Source organism: Bufo gargarizans, chromosome 1 (genome assembly GCF_014858855.1).
Source record: "Bufo gargarizans isolate SCDJY-AF-19 chromosome 1, ASM1485885v1, whole genome shotgun sequence".
NCBI classification, from domain to species: domain Eukaryota; kingdom Metazoa; phylum Chordata; class Amphibia; order Anura; family Bufonidae; genus Bufo; species Bufo gargarizans.
This window is the reverse complement of record NC_058080.1, coordinates 481,449,963-481,472,456: the sequence shown is the minus strand read 5'-3', so window position 1 is coordinate 481,472,456 and position 22,494 is coordinate 481,449,963. Positions and strand designations below refer to the sequence as shown.

Sequence of the window (22,494 nt, the reverse complement as noted above, 5' to 3'; positions counted from 1 at the left end):
GTCAAGGTTAGGTTTCAGGGTCAGGTGTCAGGGTCAGAATCCGGTTTCAGGGTCAGGTATCGGGATGAGTATTTTGCCTCACACTGACATTATTCTGATACTTGACTGTGATATGTGACCTGACCATGTCCTAAATGAACACTGTATAAACATTATGAAATCACCAGTGATGTTCACCCAGCTTGATTACTTTATAGCAAATACACAAATATCAGACATGACACAAAACAATGTTTGCTAAGCATTCTGACACCGAGAAATCCCTCAAACAAATTAAAATACTTTGTACTTTGTTGTGCCTCCTAGACTTTTTGGGTGGCCTGAATTCTATGAGTGATGGACTTCACAAATGATCATCAATATTCTACATTCAAGCAGGTTCCAACTTTCTCACAGTATTTCACAAATTAGCTTAGCAATATTGGCTTCTTTATATGGAAATCAAATTTTATCACAAGACACGGAGGCTCCTATTGCTTTAACTCTCTTTACTGTTACTATAGCAGTCACAAGAAAAAAACATAGTAACCGACTCCTCCCCACCATCCCAGTATATAATGGCTCCACACTCTGGGATCATCCTCTTTCTTTGCTGCTGCCATGGCAGATAAGTATCCTTGTGCTATTATATGTGTTAGGGTCATTGGTTTTGCAGTTTTTTCTCCCCACTCAGGGTTTACTCCCTGGTATTTGTTTTTCCAAGTGCCCCGTTGCCTTTCGGTATTAGGCTAACGCTCATTTATGATTTGGTAGTTGCTGCCCCTGTTTTCTACCAAACTGCCTAGTTTAGCGCCTATCTGTGCCTCTGTCTGTTTCGGTTTTTCCTTATAACTCTTACCGCTCGCTCCGGTTTCTCTGCTGGACAGTCCCCTCCATTCCCGGCGCCTGCTCTTTCCCGGCCGAGTTCTCGCGATTCACGAGATTTCGGCCACCATCTTGGGACGCCCTGCTTGCTCTCTCCAGCGTTCTCGCGGGATTTCAGGCTTCCTCTTGTGGCGTTTCGCCGAGATCTCGCGGGATCTCGGCACCTTTCTCCTGAGTTTCGCGCCCGCACCGCGCTTGTCCCTGGGTCCTCTGCGCCGGTACTCTCGGTGAGTAGGTTCTCCTGACGCTCACCGTCGCTTTCTTTCTTTCTTTTCTTCTCAGACCCTCATTAGTTTTCTCTTTCCTTCCAGGTCTTCCTACTGTGCGGTCCTTGGTGGTCTGGGGTGAATTACTCCTGCCATCCTTCAATATGTCTCGCCGTAGTGCCTCTTCTACCCCTAGACAGGGTGACCCCGCTGCCTCCATTAGCCCCTCTGCTGTAATCAGCCATATAGAGGATTCCTCACATGAGGTGCAGAACGCTGCGCTGCAGCAATCTATTTCTAATGCGATTATGGCTGCGATGGGCTCCATGTCCTCAGCACTTTCGCAATCTATCTCCCAGGCCCTATGTTCTCAGCCCGCCAGGTCCATTCAGAACCCAGGAACGGACCTTAACATGCCATCAGCCTCCAGAGCCCCTATGATCGATGGGAATCCATCACATGATCACGCGGTTGTCTCGCATAAAAAAGCCTGCCCGCGACAGGCAGAACGGTCTCGCGCGTGGAAAACGGCCAGGACCTTGCCTGAGCCATTATCAGATTCAGATAAGGAATCTATTGAGGAGGCACAGAACGAGTCACACTATGACTCAATTGAGGAGCTCGAGGATGTGGCGGTTGATCCTCTAGATTTATTGCCTGATCCCGTACCAGCAACAGCTGCGGCTGCTATGCAAGGGAGTCAGTCTGTGAGAGACGACCTTCTGATTGATCCCCTGGGCGATCCTTTATTTAATCCTGATGAGCTCCATCTCCCCCGCTCAGCGGAATGGCTCCCTGCCACTCACGTGGCGCAGTATTTGGACTAAAAAATCCGCACCCCCTTATGTAAGGAGTCCCGCAACAAGTTGAGAGCTGAGTGCCCTCACCCTCTAATCCCCAACAAGGTGTGTGAGACACCTACGGTGGACCCGAAGATGGTCCAGTTCCTGTCAAAAACGAGGTTCAACCCCAAGAAAGGGCTGGATGCGGCTCTGCAGGCCGTTCAGGATAAGCTCCTGGACATCACGGGCCCTCTTGCCAGAATTTTTGACAAGGCGGAGTCCGCCAAGGCAGAGGGTAGATCTGTAGACCCCATTGAATTGGGGGGATGGATCCAGAGGGCCATTTGTATTACTGGCAATGTTAATACCTCCTTGGCCATAGAAAGGCGAAAAGCCATTTTGATGAAGGTGGAGCCAAAACTCTCCAACCTTGCTTTATCTGAAGCGGGCAAGAATGCCCAGGGTCTTCTATTTGGAAATTCCTTTATAAAGGAGTTGGGCAGATACGTCAGGGCTTTCACGGCTCTGGACAAGGCTCAAACTTCAATGAGAAAAGTTTTTAACACCCGTTTCTCCAATCTGTCCGGCCGGTCTGATTTCCATCCCCGCGGCACGGGGAGAGGCTCCTTCAATTACAGATCCTCGCTTCAGGATCCTTTCGAGGACCAGTTGGTAAGTCCCCATTCCGTTCTACCATTGTATTCTTCAACAGGTTGTGTCGGGGGCAGACTCCGTCTCCTTTTCCATGCCTGGTCTGAGATCACCTCAGACCGGTGGGTGCTGGACACCGTCAGGGGTTTCACAATAGACTTGGTAGCCTCCCCAGACCTTTTACCCGTTCACCACCCCATACACTTGACCGGATCGCTTTGGCAACACTTACACAGGGAACTGAGGGACTTAGTCCACAAACAGGCGATAGAGCGCACCACACCTCACACCACCGGTGTGATCAGCAATATGTTTCTGGTGCAGAAAAAGGGTGGTCAGATGCGCCCAGTTATCAATTTGAAATCCCTCAACTCACTAGTACAATATCGCCACTTCAAGGAGAAGGGCATCCATCTTTTGAGGGACATGCTCCTCGCAGGCGACTGGATGGTCAAACTAGACCTCAAGGATGCGTATCTCACGGTCCCGGTGGCTCCCGCCTCCAGGGATCTGCTTCGTTTTCTTTAGGGAGACCAGATATGGCGTTTCACTTGCCTACCTTTTGGCCTCTCGTCCGCCCCTTGGTGCTTCACCAAGGTGATGAAACCCGTGGTGACTTGGCTCCACAGCAGAGGGGTATGCATGATAATTTATCTGGACGATATTCTTATCATGGCGCAAAGTCCGTCCCTTCTCCGCAGACACCTTACCATGTCCACCGATCTCCTCTCCGGGTTAGGTTTTATCATAAACCAAGAGAAGTCTTGTCTCACGCCATCAATGTCGATGGAGTTCCTGGGTTTCAGAATAGACTCCTCATCCCTGACCCTTCATCTATCTTTGTCCAAGGTCCGGTCGCATCGCAAAGAATTGTGCCATGCACTGCTTCGGCCACAGTTGTCGCTGCGACACTTGGCGCGTCTAATAGGTCTTCTGGCATCGTCTATCCAGGCCATATTCCCGGCTCCCTTACACTACCGGGCCCTCCAGAGGCTCAAGATTGCCCATCTCCGGGCTGGGGCCACGTATTCGGACATGGTCACTCTGGACAGAGAGACGAGGGACGAACTACGGTGGTGGATCCAGAACCTGTCGGTCTGGAATGGCAAGGCCTTATTCGGTCCACTGCCGGACTTGATCATAGAGTCGGACGCCAGCTTGCGCGGCTGGGGAGCGCATTGCAATGGGGTATCCACAGGAGGCCCCTGGTCCCCCGAGGAGTCTCGTCTCCATATCAATGGCCTGGAGTTGTTGGCAGGGTCTTTGGCGATTCGAAGTTTCACCAATGGCACGGTCACGACCTGTATCAGACTGCGGATGGACAAAATTTCCGCGGTCCGATACGTCAACGGGATGAGCGGAACACGTTCTTCGGTTCTGACCTACCTGGTGCAGGACTTTTGGGAGTTCTGTCTCGCCAAGGGTATAGTGGTGGTAGCGGAGCATCTTCCCGGCCTCCACAATGTGTTGGCGGGCTGGAATTCATGTTACATATCGGATTCCAGCGATTGGAAGCTAGACGAGAGGGTATTCCTAACTTTGTCATCTCGATGGGGTCCTCCTTTGGTGGATTTGTTCGCGAACCGTTTGAACGCCCAGCTGCCCAGATTCTTCAGCTGGCGGCCGGATCCTCTGGCAGAGGCGGTGGACGCTTTCCTGCAACAATAGGGGGGAGCGTTGATGTACGCTTTTCCCCCATTTGCTCTGATCCCTCGGGTTCTCCTTCAGGTTCAGCACCAAGCAGCGGAGCTTGTCTTGGTCATACCTCTGTGGCGGTCGCAACCTTGGTTCCCTCTAGTCCTGGATCTGTTGGTGGAGTTCCCACTCCTCCTTCCGGACTTCCCCTCTCTACTGCAGGACCCGACGGGGGAGTCCCATCCCCTCATACGAGCAGGTTTGCTTCGCATTCCCGCTTGCAAGATCTCGGGTGTTCCGGCTCGTTGTCTGGAGTTTCGAACACAACTGTTTTCTTATTGGAAAACGTATGGGCTCCCGGAACCAGACAGGCTTATCGAGCCGCCTGGGATGCTTCGAGCCCCTGTAATTTCGGTCTTGTCATTTTTGTCTTCTTTGTATGATTTGGGTAAGGCCTATCGTACAATTAACCTTTACAGGTCAGCGATATCCTCTAGGCACGAGGGTTTTGAGGGTTGCCCTGCTGGTCAGCATCCTCTGGTGTGTCGCTTGCTTAAAGGCTCTCGTCTGTCTCGACCCCCCAGACCTCGTTTCTCTGCGACTTGGGATGGGGTTGGTGTTGAACTTTTTATCTTCTTGGTCCTCTAATGACCAGTTGTCCCTGCGCCAGTTATCGGCGAAGTTGGTAACGTTATTCTGCCTCATTTCTTGTAAGAGGGTCTCGGACGTCCGGGCCCTGGACTACGATGCGCGGTCGTTTACTCCGGAAGGTGTCCAATTTAACATTTCCAGACGTACTAAGACGGGCATTCGCTCAGTCTCTTACCCTTCTTTCCGGCAGTCCCCGCAACTTTGTCCAGTTGCATGCTTACAGGCGTATGAATCCCGTACTGCGACCCTGCGTGCCCCGACGTTCCCCTCATTTGTTTATCTCTTTTCGGAGACCCTATGCTCCCGTCTCCAGTGTGACCCTGTCTCGCTGAGTTAAAGAGATTCTGAGTCAGGCAGGTATTGACACTAATATTTTTACGGCTCATTCTGTCCGCAGTGCTTCCGCTACTTCCATGTCGGTCTCAGGGGCCCGTCTGGAGGATGTTATGCGTTTGGCGGATTGGTCCAGGGTGTCCACTTTTCGTGAATTTTATTTTCGTCCTACGACGCATGCTTTTAATTCTGTAGTTTCTCAGCTTTGAACTTGCAATAGGAGCCTCCGTGTCTTGTGATAAAATTTCATGATTTTCCTATTCCATGACGTAAAGTCATGATTTTATTAAAGACACGGAGGTGAGTATTGCCCACCCTTCCCGCCCTTGCTTGGGTTATCTATACTGTGGGTTTGTGATTCCATTTCTCTTTGTTCATGCCTTTATCCTTGTGCTATACATCTGATTTGGAATTTATGTATTTATTATGCATTCCATTGCCTTGTGATTCTATCTCGGATTTATTTTCATTTTACAGGCTGAGATGTCAGTTTCTCTACAGTTCCGATTCGGAGTGAGGTGCCTGTTTTGTTACACCATCGAAGGGCGTTTTTCCTTCTGTTGAAGACTTTGGTTTCTTCGTTGTCAAGAGTGTCGGTTCTGGTCCGGGATGACCAGTTTTCGGAGAGTTCTGCAGTTCGGAGTAGCTGTTCAAAGAAAGAGGATGATCCCAGAGTGTGGAGCCATTATATACTGGGATGGTGGGGAGGAGTCGGTTGCTATGGTTTTTTCTTGTGACTGACATGTTCATTCTTTGCTGCTATGGTAACAGTAAAGAGAGTTAAAGCAATAGTCGCCTCCGTGTCTTTAATAAAATCATGACTTTACGTCATGGAATAGGAAAATCATGAAATTTTATGCAGCAGATTTCTTGCAGCTTTGTCACAAACATTGATTTGTGTTCGCCCATTTTGTTTTTCATGGATTTTGTTGTGCATTTTGTATTTTCAAAGCATATTACTATGATTTTTCCACCCTGAAAGACTGACCTCTTTCTTTGGTCTATATATATAATTTTCCTATAAGCTGCCCATTTTTTTATACTTGCACATCATTTTACACATAACTGACAAAGTAAAAATTGTTTGCCATACTACACATTAGCATAGTTTTTTATTCCATTCAATTGCTTCAAGTTCAATTGATAACTCTCTTGTTGGGGGCAGTTTTCTTTGAACTAGCCAAGTCAAACACCTCGGTAAGGTCTACAAGCCCTCCCTTTTAACTGTAGACAAAATTTTATATGTTTGCCTGTATCTGTTTTACAAATAGAAATTACTAGGTGATTCCATATTTCTTTTTCAGCATTGAGTGATTCCAAATTTCTTTCCTCTAATTTATCTGGAAATAGATATACCGCTAATTAAAATACAGTGATACCGCTCCAAAAGATCACTTCTTTGAGAACATCACACCCTTTAGCAATAGTGAATTACAATAGCGGCTTTTTGGGTGGCTGTCTGGGGCCCCCCAAAATGCCCATCAATATTCCTTGGCAAAAATCCTGGATCTTTTGCCCAGTTTCTTGTGATTGAATATTGCAGTGGGGAACAGGAGCCAAAGGCTCCCATCCCCACCATTTACTCTCATGGGCCACTAGCCACTAGGCCTGAAGCCTATGAGACCTTTAGGGTGGTGCAGATGGTCTTGATGTGATGTCATCTTTGCCCCATAATGATTTCATCATGACCGCCTGCACTGGCATAAGGGCACAGGCTGGTAAAGTGTGTGGCCTGCATTGCAGATGGTTGGAGTCTGGTGAATATTTTGATATTTTTTTTCACTACCACTGGGGACACACTGGGACAATAACTACTGGGGAAATATTGGAGAAATAACTACTGGGGTGTAGTGGCAATAACTACTGGGGAAATACTAGGGCAATAACTACTGGGGGCATATTGGGGCCATAAGCTTATGATGGGCACCATGTTATGAGCCGGCACAGTCAGTGGAGAAGGAGGGAGTCCCTCCCTCCCCACTGTGTGTGGCTGCCGCTGGTCACGAATAAGAATAGAAAGGAGTAGAAGGGAGGGACTGTGGATACTGCGCCACCAATGAATATAGTTAATGCTTGAATACAAACGTAGCCTGCGTGTGCCGGCCATATCCCATAACCAGCCCACGGCCTCTATGACTGCGTGCTGCGATCCACCGCAATTAACTCTTCACTAAACATGTTTGGTATCACCGCGTCCATAAGGACCTAAACTATAAAAAGGATCATTTACTTTTTCCACATGGTAAACACCATAAAAAAAATATATGATGGAATTGCAATTTTACCCACCGCATAATTAGCACCAATCAACCTGTGACCTCATGCCACAGAAAATGAGCCCCTACATAAGCCAATCATACAAAAAAAAATATGGCTTTCAGAAAATGGAAACACAAAAACATGATTTTTTTCCCAAACAAAATATTATTGAATAAAATAAAGTTAAAGAAATGCACATTAGGTATTGTCATGTCCGTAACTACCTGCTCTATAAAAATAGCATGTGATCCAACCCATATGTTGAACACCATAAAAAACAAAATAAAAAATGTGCCAAAAATCTATTTTTTATCACCTTGTAACACAAAAAGTGTAATACCAAGCAATCAAAAAGTCATATGTGCCCCATAATGGTACCAATCAAACCATCATCTCATCCTGTAAAAAATGAGACTCTACCTAAGACAATCGCCCCAAAATATTAAAATAAAAGGCTTTCAGAAAATGGAAAACACAAAATAAGTGATTTTTTTTTCAAAAATGCTTTTATTGTGTAAAATAAAATAAAAAAAATGCACATATTAGTAATTGCTGTGTCAGTAACAACCTGCTCTATAAAAATAGTATGTGATCCAACCCTTCTGGGGAACATCGCAAAAATTTTAATAAAAAATGTTCCAAAAAAGCCATTTTACATCACAAAAAGCAATTAAAAATTCATATGTGCCCCAAAATGGTACCAATCAAACCATCATCTCTTCCAGCAAAAAAATGACACCCTACCTAAGACAATCGCCCCAAAAATAAAAAAAAATATGGCTTTCAGAAAATGGAAACACAAAAACATATTTTTTTTCAAAAACAATTTTATTGTGTAAATCCCCAATTTTTTTTTAAAAAGTAGACATATAAGCCACAGTATGCTATCCTTCGTCAGGGAAATGGAATACGATAGTGCTGCTGGATTCCTTGTATATATGCACTTTCTCTGAATGGCCACACTTTAACTCTTTACTTCCCCTCTTGTAATATGTTCTGATACTTATCCAGGCATATTCTAGTAACATAGTAACATAGTACATAAGGCCGAAAAAAGACATTTGTCCATCCAGTTCGGCCTGTCATCCTGCAAGTTGATCCAGAGGAAGGCAAAAAACCCCTGTGAGGTAGAAGCCAATTTTCCTCACTTTAGGGGAATAAAAATTCCTTCCCGACTCCAATCAGGCAATCAGAATAACTCCCTGGATCAACGACCCCTCTCTAGTAGCTATAGCCTGTAATATTGTTACGCTCCAGAAATACATCCAGGCCCCTCTCTCTAAATATATCTATACTGCACTATTCAAACGCAAATAGTTCTATTTCAGAATTTAAACCCGCAGGTGCCAATGTATTCATGTTAAAAATCCATTTGGTTTCTATTCTGGAAATGTTTTTAATAAAATCACCTACCCTTTTATTTGGCCTCACCACCTCTATCTCACAGAAAATTGACCCAGTAAATTTCCCATCATGTTTTTCTTTGTAGTGCCGTGAGCAGTGTTCCCTCTAAGGTGCGCGGGTGCGCGGCCGCGCATCAATTATTGTGCCCCCGCTCACCACTTTATAATGTCCGCTCAGCGCCACCTGCAGTCATGATGATGATGACTTCTTCAGCAATACGTTCAGTGTGCGGCGCCGCCTCCACATATTTCTGCGCTACTGCTGCAGCTCCTCCTTCTTTTTCTGACCGGAAGAGGAGAGGAGGACTGAGCAGCACGAAGCAGCAGGGCAAGGTAATGTGGAGGTGGAGCTGTCTTTTAACCTGAGGGAGGCTAAAGTGGTTTTACCCTGCTGTGTCAGGGACAGGGTAAGACGCCGCCTGCAAAGTGAAGACATTAAAATCTCCCTGAGTGTTCCCATAGATCAGGCGGGAGCAGAGTGCAGGGTAATTACAGAGCTTCATGTTACATTTAGTTGAACAGGACACTGCACAGCCCTTTGAATGAGAAATGTATAATTTTATGTTTGCAAAGTGAGGAGGGTTTCAGGCTTTCACTGCATGTCTCCCACACAACATTACCATTCCCTTCATATCCCAGTGCCTCACTCTGCCCTCAGCATGGTATGTAGCTGGAGGGAGAAAGCACGACCTTACCACTATGTAGGGTACAGTAGGCAATCTCCACAGCACATACCACATAGGTTGCAGCCTGGCTGTGCAGCACCTTCTTCTTCTGCAATACAGAAGAAGCTGCAGCAAAGAAAAGTAAAAGTTCAAATGAGACCACAATGATGTCTTTATAGTGTTAAAGAAACTATTCACTCAATGAAGGACAAAGGCATATTTTATGTTCACCATCATATAACCAAGTGCAAAATAATAATTGTTACTTATATAATACTGCCTCTATGTACAAGAATATAACTACTATAATACCGCCTCCTATGTACAAGAATATAACTACTATAATACTGCTCCTATGTACAAGGATATAACTACTATAATTCTGCTCCTATGTGCAGTAATATAACTACTATAATACTGCCCCTTCTTGTTTGCCTGTCCTATCGCCCACCTTTGACTAAGCATTGCCCATCTCTAAGTCGACCGCGCTCAGCAGCGGCCAAGGCTTAGAGGGAACACTGGCCGTGAGTGTCCCTCAAACTTTTATTGAATATTGTATACATGTTCTCCCACACTTTTCTTCAATTGTCTTTTTGTATGGCCAATGTAGACCTTATTGCTGTCATGGTCTTACCTTCTTACTGTTCTCCTTCGTTTGACATGTGCTGGCGGCCATCTTGGTTTCTGGGTTTCTTGTAGCCTCCCACCCTGCGGGTTCTCCTTCCCACTGGGAGGAGCTGGATGCCTAGCTCATATATATAGGAGGTCTGTGGCTTCAGTTCCTTGCTTGGTCCTCCTGTGTTCACATGCTTCTAAGACTGCTGCTGCTTCTGGTTCCTGATCCTGGCCTCGTCTGACTACCCCGTTGGTTCCTGATCCTGGCTTCGTCTGACTACCCTGCTGGTTCCTGATCCAGGCTTCGTCTGACTACCCTTCTGGTTCCTGATCTCTGTCTACGCAAGACCCTGCTTCGGTTTAGCCCTCCGTTTGGACTTTTGCTTACAGCTTGATTTTCAATAAAGCCTTCTTATTTCCACTTATCTCTTGTTGTACGTCTGGTTCATGGTTCCATGACATTAGGACCAAGCCATGAATTTTGACGGTATAGGGCCATCCTCGCTACCTACGCTGGTTGCCAGACTTGATCAGCAGGATCACCTGTTGGGTCGGTTCGCTGTGGCGTTGCAAACCCTGCTTGAACGCACGGCTCATTTCGCTTCCGTTGCCGATGGGTCGGTTGTCGCTCCTGGGCCGCTCCTACTGCCGCTCCGGTTGTTGCGCCAGAGTCTACCCCGACACCTGTTGCTGCGCCTGCGGTGTCTCGGGGTATGACCGGTTCTGCCCCCCTTCCACAGCGCTTTGGGGGAGAGCCAACTCAGTGCCGAGGTTTCCTTAACCAGGTGAGCATTTATTTCGAGTTGCTGCCACATGCCTTTCCTACTGAGAGATTAAAGGTGGGCTTCTTGATCTCGCTGCTCTCGGACAAGGCCTTGGCCTGGGCCAGCCCTTTATGGGAGAACAACAATCCGGTGGTTGCCGAGTTTTCCGGTTTTGTTGCTTCTCTTCGGAAGGTATTCGATGTGCCGGCTCGTGCTGCCTCTGCTGCGAAGCTCCTTATGTCCATCAGACAGGGTTCACGATCCGTAGCTGAATACGCCATTGAGTTTCGTACCCTGGCAGCAGAGGTGGGCTGGAATAATGAGGCTCTGGTCGCTGCTTTCTCTCATGGTCTCTCGGATGCCTTGAAGGATGAGGTTGCAGCTAAGGACCTACCAGTGGAGCTCGAGTCTCTTATTTCTTTCCTGATTTTGATTGACACCAGACTCAGGGAGAGACCTTCCTTTAAGGAGAGCCTGCAGAGGTCTTCTAACAGATTGGCGCCTACGTTTGCTGTCCCACCCGTGCCTCCCTCTCCTCCCACGCCTCCTGGGGATGACTTGTCTGGGGGTGAACCCATGCAGCTGGGGTTTGCTCCCCTGTCCGAGGGGGAGAGGGTACTCCGGAGACGCGAGGGCCGATGCATGTACTGTGGTCTCGGTGGGCATTTTCGGTTGGCATGTCCGAACCGTCCGGGAAACGCTCGCACCTGAGATCCTGTCGGGGGCAGATCTTGGGTGGAGTCTCCTCGTCCCCGGTTTCCCGTGTTGACAAACCACTGATCACTGTTGTCCTCTCCTGGGTCGGGGGCTCGGTGACGACCCAGGCGTTGGTGGACTCTGGTGCTGGTGGTTTGTTCATTGATAGTGTGTTCGCTGCCGCCAATTCCATTCCTCTGCAGCCTCGAGGTTCCCCACTGGCTCTTGAGGCGATAGACGGCAGACCCCTTCTGCCGCCACACGTGACTCATGAGACCCTTCCAGTGGGGATAGCCATTGGTGCCGTTCACAGAGAGTCGGTCTGTCTCCAGGTGATTTCGTCTCCACACTACTCGGTGGTCTTGGGGTACCCCTGGCTCCAGAAGCATAATCCGACTTTCGATTGGAGATCGGCCGAGATCCTCTCGTGGTCACCGCAGTGTGGGGCTAGTTGCATCCATGGGCCTGTCAAGTTGCTGTGTACTTCCTCGGACTCTCTGTTGCCTCCTGAATACGAAGAGTACCGGGATGTATTCGATAAGGTGCGCGCGGTTGCCCTACCTCCGCACCGCCCATACGATTGTGCCATAGAGTTACAATCTGGTGCCGTTCCTCCTCGTGGCAAAGTCTATCCACTGTCGGTAGCGGAGAATGAGGCCATGGAGGAGTACGTGAGGGAGGCGCTTTCACGCGGACACATTCGCAAATCCTCGTCCCCGGCAGGGGCTGGATTTTTCTTTGTGAAAAAGAAGGGCGGTGAGTTGAGGCCTTGCATCGATTACAGGGGTCTCAATCGCATCACGATCAAGAACGCTTACCCGATACCCTTGATTTCCGAGCTGTTCGATCGCCTCAAAGGGGCCACTGTCTTTACCAAACTCGACCTGAGGGCGGCATATAACCTGGTAAGGATCAAGGCGGGCGATGAGTGGAAGACCGCGTTTAACACCAGGACCGGTCATTATGAATCCTTGGTTATGCCCTTTGGGTTGTGCAATGCGCCCGCAGTCTTCCAGGAATTCATCAACGATGTTTTCCGTGACCTGTTGCAGCAGTGTGTGGTGGTCTATTTGGATGACATCTTGGTATATTCTGAATCCATGGAGGCCCACATTATGGATGTCAGACGAGTGTTGCAACGGTTACGAGAGAACAGGCTGTTCGGTAAGCTTGAGAAATGCGAATTTCACCGATCCCAGGTAACCTTCTTAGGTTACAACATTTCCGCTGAGGGGTTCTCCATGGATCCTGAGAAGGTTTCGGCTGTCTTACAGTGGCCCCAGCCCAGTGGTCTCCGTGCCCTGCAGCGCTTTTTGGGCTTCGCTAATTATTATCGGAAGTTCATCAGGGACTTTTCTATGCTAGCCAAGCCTCTCACGGATCTGACCAGGAAGGGCAGTAAATTCCAGGTCTGGCCGCTCGAGGCCATCCGAGCTTTTGAGGCTCTAAAGTCCGCCTTTGTGTCGGCTCCGATTCTGTCGCATCCCAACCCTGGGTTGCCCTTTGTCCTCGAGGTGGACGCGTCTGAGACGGGAGTAGGCGCCCTTCTGTCTCAGCGTAGAACACCAGAGGGTCCTCTGCTTCCTTGTGGGTTTTACTCCCGGAAACTGTCTTCCGCGGAGTGCAACTATCAGATTGGTGACAGGGAGTTATTGGCCATCGTGCAGGCCCTTAAAGAATGGAGGCACTTGCTCGAGGGTTCGGTGGTTCCGGTTCTCATCCTGACGGACCACAAGAATCTGACCTACCTTTCTGAGGCCAAGAGATTGACACCACGTCAGGCCAGATGGGCTCTGTTCTTGTCACGTTTTAATTACGTGGTCTCCTACCTACCCGGTTCCAAGAATATCAGAGCGGATGCCTTATCACGGCAGTACTCCGAGCTGTCCGGGGAGGTGTCGATTCCGACTTCGGTCATACCTCCGAATCAGATCCTGGCCGCCATTCGCACCAGCCTGACCTCTCCCCTGGGTGAGCAGATTTTGGCGGCTCAATCTGGTGCTCCCTCTGGGAGACCCAACGGCAGGTGTTTTGTGCCTGAGGAGTTGCGCACTCGGTTGTTGCGAACCTACCATAACTCCAAGGCCGCGGGGCATCCTGGAAAGAATCAGCTGTCCTGGGCTGTTTCACGTCTGTTCTGGTGGCCTTCTCTACGTTCCGACATCGCCGCATATGTAGCGGCATGCTCCGTTTGTGCCCAGAGTAAGTCCCCTCGGCACCTTCCGTTGGGCCTTTTGCAACCCATAGCCACCGGGGAGCGCCCATGGTCACACCTGGGGATGGATTTCATTGTGGACCTCCCTGCATCCCGAGGCCATACGGTCATTCTCATGATTGTGGATCGGTTTTCCAAAATGTGCCACTGTGTTCCTCTCAAGAAGTTACCCTCTGCACAAGAGTTGGCCACGATTTTCGCCAGGGAGGTCTTCCGGTTGCACGGTTTGCCCAAGGAGATTGTGTCGGATCGGGGGAGTCAGTTTGTGTCCAGGTTCTGGCGCGCCTTTTGCTCCCAGTTGGGGATTCATCTCTCTTTCTCCTCGGCCTACCACCCTCAGTCCAATGGGGCCGCAGAACGATCCAATCAGGCCTTGGAGCAATTCCTTCGTTGCTATGTCTCCGATCACCAAGACAATTGGGTTGACCTCCTGCCTTGGGCTGAGTTTGCCAGGAACACGGCGGTGAACTCTTCCTCTGGGACGTCTCCCTTCATGGCCAATTATGGGTTCCAACCTGCCGTGTTACCGGAGGTATTCTCTCCCCAGGATATTCCGGCTGTGGAGGATCACCTTTCCGTCCTACGTGCTTCTTGGGTACAGATCCAGAGGTTCCTTGAGGTCTCTGCGCAGCGCCAGAGACTCCAGGCTGATCGCAGACGAGCACCCGCTCCTTCCTACCAGGTCGGAGACCGTGTATGGTTGTCCACCCGCAACCTCAACCTTCGAGTGCCCACTCCCAAGCTGGCGCCTCGCTTTGTTGGTCCCTTCCGAGTGCTTCGCAGGGTAAACCCGGTAGCCTATGCCCTTGCGCTTCCTCCTGGCATGCGGATCTCCAACGTGTTTCATGTCTCCCTGTTGAAGCCATTGGTGTGTAATCGTTTCACTTCCTCGGTTCCTCGGCTCCGTCCGGTCCAAGTGGGCAATCGTGAGGAATATGAGGTGAGCAATATCCTGGACTCACGCCTGGTCCGCGGTCGGTTGCAGTTTTTGGTCCATTGGCGTGGTTATGGTCCAGAGGAGCGTTCCTGGGTTCCCTCCGCAGATGTCCATGCTCCTGCTTTGCTCCGAGCCTTCCACGCACGCTTCCCTCAGAAACCGTTCCTTACTCCGCGGAGGAGGGGCCCTTGAGGGGGAGGTACTGTCATGGTCTTACCTTCTTACTGTTCTCCTTCGTTTGACATGTGCTGGCGGCCATCTTGGTTTCTGGGTTTCTTGTAGCCTCCCACCCTGCGGCTTCTCCTTCCCACTGGGAGGAGCTGGATGCCTAGCTCATATATATAGGAGGTCTGTGGCTTCAGTTCCTTGCTTGGTCCTCCTGTGTTCACATGCTTCTAAGACTGCTGCTGCTTCTGGTTCCTGATCCTGGCCTCGTCTGACTACCCCGTTGGTTCCTGATCCTGGCTTCGTCTGACTACCCTGCTGGTTCCTGATCCAGGCTTCGTCTGACTACCCTTCTGGTTCCTGATCTCTGTCTACGCAAGACCCTGCTTCGGTTTAGCCCTCCGTTTGGACTTTTGCTTACAGCTTGATTTTCAATAAAGCCTTCTTATTTCCACTTATCTCTTGTTGTACGTCTGGTTCATGGTTCCATGACAATTGCATGGGCATGTTATCGCATATATCACCCCCAGCTAATACATATAATACATTCTCTGATGTCCTCTTTATATGATCCATCATTATTTTATATTTGTACTTGTATTTTATTATTGTTTGACTATTCACAGCCTACACATATTTTACATGGGTAAAAGCCTTTTTGTTGCCCTTCAACCTTGTAATTTTTCACATTTTTATTATTATTATTCTGTCTGGTCATGAATCTCGACACCATGGGAATTAACTCTCCAAACACTTTATCCCCTTTCAAGGCATTATTGTTTATTGACAATTTTCTAGTCCATTGGCCATTATATGGTATAATGATGGGTGAGATTATTATTTCCTCCTCCTCTATTTCTGTTTGCAGCGTTCGGATGTCCGCCTGGCCGTGCGGAGGCGTGCGGATCCGTCCAGACTTACAATGTAAGTCAATGGGGACGGATCCGTTTGAAGATGCCACAATATGGCTCAATCTTCAAGCGGATCCGTCCCCCATTGACTTTCAATGTAAAAGTCTGGACGGATCCGCTCAGGCTAATTTCACACTTAGCTTTTTTTTGCCACTATAATGCAGACGGATCTGTTCTGAACAGAGCCTCTGTCTGCATTATTATGATCGGATCCGTTCAGAACGGAGCCGATCGAACGCTAGTGTGAAAGTAGCCTTATCGTGCCACTGGCCGGGGTGTGATCTGCATCTCAGAAACCAGACGCATGCCCAGCTCGATCTCCATACAGCATAGATAGGAAGATAGACGCCGAGGAACGAGAACCACTAGTAAAGTAACTTATGTTACAATTGGTTATAAGTGTCTGCAATCTACTTTCAGCAGGGGCATCTGACTGGTTTAGGGAAAGGAGTGCGAGGTATCTTCCATACTTATTCGGTTTTCTGGATATATTTGAAGCCTGTCCAGTGTCTTTAACATCCTTTTTGTCTGTAATTTTAGCATGACAGACAGTCTCACTAATAACTCTCACAGTCAGATCATCACTGTGACCTTTAGAAAGAGCCCCCTGCAGTGGCTCAATTAGAGCATCACACATTACACTAATCAATACAATACACTTCTGTGGTCATCTTTATCTAGGCCTATCAAGACATACTGTTATTCAAATTCTATGCCTACTATCATCACAAGGATTTCTATTCAGATAATATCTTCCCCTAATAGCAGCAGTAAACTAAAAATTAATTAATTACCTGTATACCTGTATATATAGTCTATAGGCATAGGACCACTCAAATGAAAAAGAAAAACAGCTAAAATGTTTTAAAAATGTGTTTCTTTGAATATTGATCTAAAAATACCCCTTTCTGATGGTAGTGTCTCTTCCGAATAGAGAACTCCGTAAAACAAAAAACAGAACTATAAAACAATGGTAGAATTGCATTTTTTTTCCTATTCCACCCCATTTGGAATTTTTTCCAGATCCCCACTACATCATATACAATATTAAATAGTGTCACTAGAAAGTACACAAAAAACAGGCTCTCATAAGGCTATGTGAACAGGAAAAAAAATTACAACTTGACAGGTCCTCTTTAAATAAAAATAAAAAAACCCGAAATGTTAGGAAAAATCAGGAGCATAGTTATAGTGGATGTAAAACCGGATTCCAAAAAAGTTGGGACACTAAACAAATTGTGAATAAAAACTGAATGCAATGATGTGGAGATGGCAAATGGCAATATTTTATTTGTAATAGAACATAAATGTATCATTTTAAAGGAAAAATACGTTGATTTAAATTTTCACGGTGTCAACAAATCCCCAAAAAGTTGGGAGAAGTAGCAATAAGAGGCTGGAAAAAGTAAATTTGAGCATAACGAAGAGCTGGAAGACCAATTAACACTAATTAGCTCAATTGGCAACATGATTGGGTATAAAAGAGCTTCTCAGAGTGGCAGTGTCTCTCAGAAGCCAAGATGGGTAGAGGATCACCAATTCCCACAATGTTGCGCAGAAAGATAGTGGAGCAATATCAGAAAGGTGTTACCCAGCGAAAAATTGCAAAGACTTTGCATCTATCATCATCAACTGTGCATAACATCATCCGAAGATTCAGAGAATCTGAAAAAATCTCTGTGCGTAAGGGTCAAGGCCGTAAAACCATACTAGATGCCTGTAATCTCCGGGCCCTTAAACGACACCACAAACAGGAATGCTACTGTAAAGGAAATCACTGAATGGGCTCAGGAATACTTCCAGAAACCATTGTCAGTGAACACAACCCACCGTGCCATCCGCCGTTGCCAGCTGAAACTCTACAGTGCAAAGTAGAAGCCATTTCTAAGCAAGATCCACAAGCTCAGGCGTTTTCACTGGGTCAGGGATCATTTAAAATGGAGTGTGGCAAAATGGAAGACTGTTCTGTGGTCAGACGAGTCACGATTCGAAGTTCTTTTTGGAAATCTGGGACACCATGTCATCCAGACCAAAGAGGACAAGGACAACCCAAGTTGTTATCAACGCTCAGTTCAGAAGCCTGCATCTCTGATGGTATAGGGTTGCATGAGTGCGTGTGGCATGGGCAGCTTGCATGTCTGGAAAGACACCATCAATGCAGAAAAATATATTCAGGTTCTAGAACAACATATGCTCCCATCCAGACGTCATCTCTTTCATGGAAGACCCTGCATTTTTCAACAAGATAATGCCAGACCACATTCTGCATCAATCACAACATCATGGCTGCGTAGGAGAAGGATCCGGGTACTGAAATGGCCAGTCTGCAGTCCAGATCTTTCACCTATAGAGAACATTTGGCGCATCATAAAGAGGAAGGTGCAACAAAGAAGGCCCAAGACGATTGAACAGTTAGAGGCCTGTATTAGACAAGAATGGGAGAGCATTCCTATTTCTAAACTTGAGAAACTGGTCTCCTCGGTCCCCAGACGTCTGTTGAGTGTTGTAAGAAGAAGGGGAGATGCCACACAGTGGTGAAAATAGCCTTGTCCCAACTTTTTGGGGATTTGTTGACACCATGAAATTCTGATTCAACATATTTTTCCCTTAAAATGGTACATTTTCTCAGTTTAAACTTTTGTTCCGTGATTTATGTTCTATTCTGAATAAAATATTAGAAGTTGGCACCTCCACATCATTGCATTCAGTTTTTATTCACGATTTGTATAGTCATGGATTTTGGAATCCGGTTTGTAGATGGCAGTGGCATTGTGTCCCAAAGTGCCCTCTGCCATAGAAAAACATACTAGTATTATAGATGGTATTTTACAGACTTCACATTGTGGTCCATGAGTGTCAAGTCATGCCTTACTTAAGAATTATGAGGTACAGTACAGAATTCTTCAATATTATAATATATTACAGGCAGCAATAGAACTTATGATAATTAGTGATGATTGTGGAGGACCTTATTTTCCCATGTACACCTATGATTAACATACTTTGAGTGAACTGCATGTTGACTAAGTAAACTGAAAGGATTTCCCTGAGACTCATCTACAGCTAATACACCCTTGTATGTCAACATCACATATGTGTAGGCCATGATTCATCAATCTCCAGTACTTCAGCTATTGTGAAACTACAATTCCCAGCAAGCACACTTGTTCAGCTGTTCTTTGAACACCCATGTAAGGGAATGGAGCATTATGATAACTGTAGTTTCACAACAGCTGAAGTACCGGAGATTGCTGACATCTGGTGTAGACGCTTACATCAACATTCACAGGTTTTGCAGTGTTTTCAGTACAAGCCTATATGAAACAGCACCAACAAAACGTGTGTTAAATGTTGTAAAACAGAATACAAGATACCTTTTATGATTTGAGGCTCCTTTATCAGATTTAGTAAATGTTGTCTCATCGTTAAACTGAAATGAAAATGAAAATCAAAAGTAAAAGACACACAAAATTGAATTAAAAAAAACTATTTAAAAGGCTATAAACATCTTGGGGCAATTTTTTATTATTGCATTTTACTAATTTTTTCAATTGGTCTTTTTTCAGCAGTTTTTGTGCCACAGGGGTAAAATTTTTGTTTATTTTGCTGTCACTTTCTGTTTACTCTTATATCCCCTCAGGAAAATGGCTTAAATGAGTGTTTATGAGATCAGAGATGAGCTATACATGAGCTGTTCATCTGATGAAACTCGCACTAAGAAGAAAGTGATAGTCTGAAATAGACAAATAGAAATGTAACCCATCTATCAAAAAAAGGCTGAACATTTTTAATATAGACCAACTGAAAAAATGATCTTTAGCCCCAAATGAGTAAAATGCAATCATAAAAAAATTGTCCCCAAAGATGTTCGTAACCTTTAATATTTATCAACCCTATTTATATGCAGTATATTGTATGACAGGTGTAATATTATAGCTGATACTTGCTTCTATCCAGATCATTCTTACACTTTGTCCATAGTTAAAGAGGTTGGCCAATTTGCAGTATTTTTACTTTACGCACTGTTTTATTTTTGTCCCTTCTCCGGTAGACTTTAGAAACGTTCTTTCATATTATCTGTAAAGAATAAATCAAGGCACCTGGATGTACTGTAGATTTCTTGAAAACGTTTCACTCGTTCTTTCAATGAGCTTTCTCAATTCTGAGTCCATGACCTGGATAAATAAGAACCTTCACAGACGTTCTTTCATATTGTTTCTCCACTGCTGGTCTAGGACTGGGCTGCTGCTCCTATAAACAGTGTCAGTGCATTGTTTTTGCAGCTCTGGCCCCTATAGATGACATCACACATAAATTACTCCATAGGCTACCCTGTCCTGTCGGCACTGTGCATTTTCGTTCTGTCTTCAATTGCGCAGACTCCATATCAACAGTTTGGCGTCTGCGCAGTAGAAACAATTCTTTACCTCCAGTGTATGGTCCGATGTGCCCAGCTGCCAAATAAAGCAAGCATATGCCCAACGGACGGTACACTGGACGTAGAGAATTGTTTCTACCGCGCAGATGCTGAACTCCTGATGTGGAGTCTGCGCAGTAGAAGACAGGGCAGAAGAGTGCAATGCCGGCAGTATGGGAAAGCCTAAGGAGGCATTTTGTGTGATGACATCCATAGGGGCCAGTGCACTGGCACTGTTTACAGGAGCAGCAGCCCAGTCCTAAACCCAGGGCCGTCTTTAATATTGATTGGACCCTGGGCAAAAATTTACTTGGGCCCCCTGGATCCCGCCTTCCCACACCTTAGCAGGCAATCACGCCCTCCACCACATCACACACACAAAAAATCCACACATCTGGTAGAGTCCAGTGAATGACTCTAAATACCTCCAGTTCTGAAGACTCCAGCGGCTCAGGATCAGTGCTCTGGGCTGGAAGTGGGCACCGCTCTGCAGGAAGGAGACCAGGGCTCGGCTCACCCTAGTGTTACAGTGCACCCCAGCACCCCACAGTATGCAGTATAGCACCCTATAGTATACAGCACCACACAGTATGCAGTTTAGCACCCCACACTATACAGTACCCCACAGTATATAGTAGAGCAGTATAGCAGCCCACAGTATACAGCACCTCACGGTATACAACACCTCAATGTATACAGCCCCCCACACTATACAGTACAGCAGTATAGCACTCCCCACTATACCGCACCCACAGTATACAGCCCCACACACTATACAGTACAGCAGTATAGCACTCCCCCCACACTATACAGCCCCCCCCCACACTATACAGGCCCCCCACAGTATACAGCCCACCACACAGTATACAGGCCCCCACACAGTATACAGGCCACCCCCCCCCCCCCACAGTATACAGCCCACCACACAATATACAGCCAATTACACAATATATAGCCCACCACACAATATACAGCCCACCACACAGTATACAGCCCCCTACAGTATACAGCCCACCACACAGTATACAGCACCCCACACAATAAACAGCACCCCACTATACAGTAGTTTACAGTATATTAAAGGGGTTCTGCACTTTCAATTAACTGATGATCTATCCTCTGGATAGATCATCAGCTTCTTATCGGCGGGGGTCTGACACCCAGGACCCCCGCCGATCAGCTGTTTGAGAAGGCAGCGGCGCTCCAAAAGCGCCGCGGCCTTCTCACTGTTTACCGCCGGGCCGCCCGCCCACTGACGTCACGACTTGTATCAACTACAGTGGGCGCGGCTAAGCTCCATTCAAGTGAACAGAGCTTAGCCGCGCCCACTCTAGTTGATACAAGTCGTGACGTCAGTGGGCGGGCGGCCCGGTGGTAAACAGTGAGAAGGCCGCGGCGCTGCTGGAGCGCCGCTGCCTTCTCAAACAGCTGATCGGCGGGGGTCCTGGGTGTCGTACCCACGCCGATCAGAAGCTGATGATCTATCCAGAGGATAGATCATCAGTTAAATGAAGGTGCAGAACCCCTTTAACATAACAGCCCCTGTCACCTTTTTCTGATGTAATCTTTACACAAAAAAGCTCCACAGTTAACTTCTGTAGGACCTGTGATGACCTCATAGCCATGTGACCAGTAATTGCTAGGTTACTGGTCACATGGTAATGATGTCATTAAGGTCCTAGATCAAAACTCATTAAGGTCCTAAAATTAAGATCATTAACACAGTACGATCATGATGCCTGTGTAGCCGACAGCCTGACACCCGGGGCAGTAGCTAGCAGGGCTCAAGAGGCAGCTGCCTTGGGCCCCCCAGGAGCAAGTGGGCCCAGGGCAGCTGCCCCTTTTGCCCCTTGGTAAAGACGGCCCTGCCTAAACCAGCAGTGGAGAAACAATATGGAAGAAAGTTGCTGATGATTACAGGAGCAGGGTAAAAAAAACAACAGAGCAAAAATATTGTAAAGTGGCCAACCCCTATAACTATAAATCAATCCTAATCATGTATTGTAATTCTCATTTCAAATTGAAATAAAACAAATGAAGGACAAATTAATGTTCACCATTCTTTTACCTGGCTAATCATTACAGAGTCTCCATTAATGTGTCTCTTGCTCTGAAGATCATTGCTGTTTGGTTCTTCTCGATGAGGAAACTCATCAGTCTGTAAAATATAAACATATACATGAATGGGTCAATCATATAAAACCTAAATCATTGAGACCTTATTTTCTTCCAAAGCTCAAACCCTTCTTAGTTGGGTTCCTCAGCACTGGCATTTCCTAGTCGAGCGTAGTGTACATTTTACAATGGAATCTAACACACCTTGAT

At 46.9% G+C, this 22,494-nt stretch overlaps 1 protein-coding gene across 1 annotated transcript in view; it reads right to left on the bottom strand.

Moving 5' to 3' along the window:
- Positions 1-22,494, bottom strand: part of SLC28A3 (solute carrier family 28 member 3) — a 123,960-nt gene that overhangs the window by 58,992 nt on the left and 42,474 nt on the right. Inside the window, exons 2-3 of the mRNA XM_044273688.1 lie at positions 22,238-22,327; positions 19,127-19,182 (exon numbers count right to left, since the gene is read on the bottom strand). Coding sequence (XP_044129623.1) covers positions 19,127-19,182; positions 22,238-22,327 — 146 coding nt within the window. The remainder of the gene's footprint in view (positions 1-19,126; positions 19,183-22,237; positions 22,328-22,494) is intronic.